Source organism: Myxocyprinus asiaticus, chromosome 50, assembly GCF_019703515.2.
Source record: "Myxocyprinus asiaticus isolate MX2 ecotype Aquarium Trade chromosome 50, UBuf_Myxa_2, whole genome shotgun sequence".
Classification (NCBI taxonomy): Eukaryota; Metazoa; Chordata; class Actinopteri; order Cypriniformes; family Catostomidae; genus Myxocyprinus; species Myxocyprinus asiaticus.
In genome coordinates, this window is record NC_059393.1 from 11,553,002 (window position 1) to 11,558,241 (window position 5,240).

At 39.4% G+C, this 5,240-nt stretch overlaps 1 protein-coding gene across 4 annotated transcripts; it reads left to right on the plus strand.

Moving 5' to 3' along the window:
- Positions 1-284: 284 nt before the first annotated feature.
- LOC127439081 (regulator of G-protein signaling 21-like) lies at positions 285-2,638 on the plus strand. Of its 4 annotated transcripts, none has more exons than XM_051695125.1 (5): positions 285-470; positions 628-687; positions 829-890; positions 1,053-1,219; positions 1,304-2,638. In XM_051695125.1, the coding sequence occupies exons 1-5, from the start codon at positions 397-399 to the stop codon at positions 1,490-1,492; spliced, it is 552 nt and encodes a 183-aa protein (XP_051551085.1). In that variant the 5' UTR covers positions 285-396; the 3' UTR covers positions 1,493-2,638. The 4 variants fall into 4 exon arrangements, with proteins under 4 accessions (XP_051551085.1, XP_051551084.1, XP_051551086.1 ...); XM_051695124.1 differs by having other exon boundaries at positions 286-470; positions 826-890; XM_051695126.1 differs by having other exon boundaries at positions 304-536; positions 826-890.
- The last annotated feature ends 2,602 nt before the right edge of the window (positions 2,639-5,240 follow it).

Below are 5,240 nucleotides of genomic sequence, written 5' to 3' on the forward strand. Positions count from 1 at the left end.
GGCCATTACATTTTGGCCCTATTGTTGTCCATAGATTACTGAAAAAACAAAACATGCAAAGTTATCATTTGCTTATCTGTTATTTCCGTGGGTGCACATACATTTACATGTCTAAAAACATGGATGAACATGATACGCTTTGCGCACATGAGCAACATCAGTCCCCATCTGACAGCGAATGGATGGGGAGGAGGGTGTGGGGAGGCTTGACAGGGCTTCCTCTTTGCTGTGGTTCGCTGAGTCCCTGTTGGTGACACAAGCCCTTAGCAACCGTCGCAGGGCATAAAAAGCAGAGCCGAATACACAGAGAGGAAACCTGTAGAGCACCAAGTGCAGAATGATCACGAGCAGGACAGAGCTGCTGTGGATTTCAAGGCAATAATCACTCACTCTACAATGCCTGGCCTTATCCCACCAATCCCAACGCATTTCAACATGGATAGAGATGACTGCAGAAGAAATGCGGAGTTGTAAGTGCAATATTGGAGAATTTTTACAGATCTGGCTGGGATGCTTGTGAGAACAAGGGTTGGATTGTGAGTTGAAGTACATTCCAGCATACTTTAGCGTATGTTTGCATGTGTGAAGTGTGAAATGCCGACAACAAAGCTGACTTTCTCTCCATAGAGGAAAGAACCTCATGTGTCGACTAAAGTGCATGTTCTCCAGCTCATCTGCTCCTGAGAGGTAAGGAAGCAGAAGTCTGGTATACATTCAAGTTTCAATATTGACTTAACTACACCTCAAGACAAACATACAAGGACAATTCCTTGGAATCTCAAACAGCTTTGCTCTTTGCAAGTAATCAAACATCTCTGGTCTTAGCAGGCTATGTTTAGAAGATACCCAACAATGGTCTCAGTCTCTGGAGCGACTCCTGGGCTCAAAATGTAAGAAAGTCTATTTTTACACCACACCAAGAGCTATTTTTGGCATAGTGTTTGCTAAGAAGAGAGTAGACTAAAACATTAGTAAATTAAAGAGGTTCTGGTTTCTATTTGCTCCATGTGTTTTGACACCAAGCACATTTAAATGTCTCCTTGTCTTCCCAGATGGCTTGGCCACGTTCCGCACCTTTCTAAAATCAGAATTCAGTGACGAGAACATTGAATTCTGGCTGACATGCGAGGACTACAAGAAGATAACGTCATCTCATAAGATGTCCTCAAAGGCAAAGAAAATCTTAAAGCAATTCATTGAAGCCGAATCTCCAAAAGAGGTAGAAGACAACGTCAAAAAAGTCCAATGCTAAAACATGACCACAGTACTTTTGATGTTTAAATGCCTCTCATTTGCATTGCAGATAAATATCGACTATCACACACGGGAGGAAATTAAGAGGAATGTACGGAGTCCGACGGTGCAGTGTTTTGACGAGGCTCAAAAGATTGTATACGGATTGATGGAACGTGATTCTTACCCCAGATTTCTACGATCTGAGATGTACCGGACCCTCCTGGAATCCCTTGCAGCAGATACTGCCCAAGGATGAGTGTATGGATATATCACACCAATGCTAAAACTGGAATGGTCTGGTCTTCTATGCAAGAGCACCCATTAGTAACAATTTATGCACAGAGATGACCAGAACCCCAAAGCTGGTCCACCCACCAAGGTGGATCAACCTCCAAAGAACCTCTGAAACAAGGAGGAGTCAAGAAGGTAGAGCAATGTCGCCTCCTCTATCGTACTCTTGTTCTACGACAAGTTTTGGAGCATACCAAATCAAAATGGATTACAAATAGAAGTCTCATTGCACTAACTCTACAGTTAGCCATAAAAACATTATTAGTGTGCCAGCTGGGGGTGCTTCCTGTCTAGATAAGGACACAGCTCCTTCAAGCCTTTCCGGTGGTTTCTGAAGCTACAGCATGGGCACAACACTATTGTCTCTCCCTGGCACTTCCAGAAGATCTTTAAGAACTGTTTAGCCAATTACTTTTTTCCCTCCCCTTTTTTCCCCAATTTGGAATGCTCAATTCCCAACGCGCTCTAAGTCCTCGTGGTAGCGTAGTGACTCAATCCGGGTGGCAGAGGATGAATCTCAGTTGCCTCCACGTCTGAGACCGTCAATCCACACATCTTATTACGTGGCTTGTTGAGCGTGTTACCGCGGAGACATAGCGCGTGTGGAGGCTTCACGCTATTCTCCGTGGCATCCATGCACAACTCACCACGCACCCCACCGAGAGCGAGAACCACATTATAGCAACCACGGTGGTTACCCATGTGACTCTACCCTCTCTAGCAACCTGCCAATTTGGTTGCTTAGGAGACCTGGCTGGGGTGGTAGTCAGCGTCTTTACTCGCTGAGCTATCCAGGCCCCCTGCCAATGACTTTGTTAACAAACACCACCACAGCCTGTTGGTTGAAGTGGTTAGGACATTATAGCGAGAAGATTTGGACATACCCTATTTCAGCATTGTTGCTTGAAAACAACACTGAAAAGTAAAGGTAAAAAATGAATTGTAGCATGTGTGCCACACACACATAAAAACTGTAGGCATTACATTACTTGTTATAATGTTTAATTTAAATGCAAATACTATTTATTAACCTCAGCCACTGGTTGGATGTTGACTTCAGTCCATTTACTATAATAAATTAAGACTTTAAAATAAAGATTGGACACTGGAACTTTTTGCCTGCTATTTCTTATTTCTCTTTGGTTTATTTAAAAGTCATGTGTGCTTGATAATAATCACCCACCAGGGTCAAATATTTACCAAGGATCAGTGCAAAAATGGCTTAGATATTTACATGGTAAATGGTCTGCACTTATATAGCGCGTTTTAACCTTAGCGGTTCTACAAAACGCTTTACACTGTGTCTCATTCACCCATTCACACACACACTCACACACCAATGACAGCAGAGCTGCCATGCAAGGCGCTAGCCTGCCATTGGGAGCAACTTAAACTATTTAAAGCGTGGGGGCCAAAATATGGCCCTGTTGTAAATTTCAGTTATTATCTGTAGTCATCATTTTAATTAATTGAATCAATTGAAGAATATATGAACAACACACTAAGTGTTAAACAGGATATTAGATAAAAAATGCCCTTATAAAAGGTAAAAATGACCCTGAAAATATTCCGGAAGGCAAATATCGCCCATTGATAAAAATAAAAAATAAAATACATTTTTTGGACAGTGTCAACCAGTCCTGTTGAACTTTGTGAATAGTTTCCTGTAGGTGCAATACAGAAAATGAAAATGTGAAACTTCCAAAAGTTATGTGACCTTAAATGTTTGATTTTTTGTCTTTGCCTTGCTTGTTTACAATATATGATTTTATTTGAGTTTGATCACCTGGCCCTCAGCTTTATTGTTACTCATTATTGATATTGTTCAAAAACAAAAAAACATATTCTACTGTGAATTTTCACTAATTATCATACACTTATCATAATTTACTACATTTGACTACTACAGTAAAGAAATTATTCTTTTCATACACTTTTGTCAACAAGTCTCATGACTGTTCTGTGAAACAATTACCTTTGAAACAGGAACAGCTGAGTTTCAGTTCCCACCAAACATGGAATTAAGACTAAAAAGACTTCATAAAAGACAGAGAAGTGTGTATTGCAGCGGCTAATAAAAAGTCATGAGATCTTGCAATTCGCACATTTCTGCTATTGCACATCTAATGTTGCTAACCAGGTTTATGATGCAACCCTTCCTTAATCTGAAATTTTAGCAGACACGGAGACTTTCTTTCTAGAGAAACTTGGTCAAGGGCCCATGTGTAACAAAGCAGAACTGTGATCTGATAACCAACACCTTATTAGGGACTGAAGTTGCAACCTTTGTGTTAGATTTCCAGGTCCTTAACCTTTAGTTGCACAGTTTCAAAAAGAAGCCTAATGACTAATATTTAGCTGAATTTTGTTGTAAATCTGGAATATTTACAATGATCTTCTATAGCTATAGATATAAAAAGCTCTCAATATACATACACTGGCAGCCAAAAGTTTGGAATAATGTACAGATTTTGCTCTTATGAAAAAAAAAAAAAAAGATACTTTTATTCACTAAGTGGCATTCAACTGATCACAATGTATAGTCAGGACACTAATAACGTGAAAAATTATTATTACAATTTAAAAAAAAAAAAAAAAAAAATCAAAAATCAAACTTTCTTAAACTACTTCTAAGAGTTCTCATCAAAAAATCCTCCACGTGCAGCAATGACAGCTTTGCAGATCCTTGACATTCTAGCTGTCAGTTTGTCCAGATACTCAGGTGACATTTCACCCCACACTTCCTGTAGCACTTGCCATAGGTGTGACTGTCTTGTCGGGCACTTCTCACACACCTTACAGTCTAGCTGATCCCACAAAAGCTCAATGGGGTTAAGATCTGTAACACTCTTTTCCAATTATCTGTTGTCCAATGTCTGTGTTTCTTTGCCCGCTCTAACCTTTTCTTTTTGTTTTTCTGTTTCAAAAGTGGCTTTTTCTTTGCAATTCTTCCCATAAGGCCTGCACCCCTGAGTCTTCTCTTTACTGTTGTACATGAAACTGGTGTTGAGCGGGTAGAATTCAATGAAGCTGTCAGCTGAGGACATGTGAGGCGTCTATTTCTCAAACTAGAGACTCTGATGTACTTATCCTCTTGTTTAGTTGTACATCTGGCCTTCCGCATCTCTTTCTGTTCTTGTTAGAGCCAGTTGTCCTTTGTCTTTGAAGACTGTAGTGTACACCTTTTTATGAAACCTTTAATTTTTTGGCAATTTTAAGAATTTATAGCCTTCATTCCTCAAAACAATGACTGACTGACGAGTTTCTAGAGAAAGCTGTTTCTTTTTTGCCATTTTTGACCTAATATTGACCTTAAGACATGCCAGTCTATTGCATACTGTGGCACCTCAAAAACAAACACAAAGACAATGTTAATTTCATTTAACAAACCAAATATAAGTTGAATGCCACTTTGGTGAATTAAAGTATCAATTTCCTTCAGAAAATCTGTACATTATTCCAAAATTTTAGCCGCCAGTGTATGTACAAAAAATAAACTATAAGCTAATAACTTATCGTCTTGCTCGGAAGTAAATTTATGAATAGTTCATGCATCAGAGTCTTGAATATTCAAATCGACTTTTACTCCTTTTAACTCATAAGAAGCAAAAATGCATAAAGGTTATTTTAAGTTCACCAAAACATGCACATCCTATCACCAAAAAGGGACTCTTTTATGTAAAAAAAAACATGGTGCACCCTCACCCAGGGTA

Excerpts from the sequence above, each read along its gene's own strand:
- LOC127439081 (XM_051695124.1), top strand. The coding sequence starts at position 397 with ATGCCTGGCCTTATCCCACCAATCCCAACGCATTTCAACATGGATAGA. Across the intron at positions 471-627 it reads TGCAGAAGAAATGCGGAGTT|AGGAAAGAACCTCATGTGTC; the intron begins GTAAGTGCAATA and ends TTCTCTCCATAG. Across the intron at positions 891-1,052 it reads GCGACTCCTGGGCTCAAAAT|ATGGCTTGGCCACGTTCCGC; the intron begins GTAAGAAAGTCT and ends TTGTCTTCCCAG.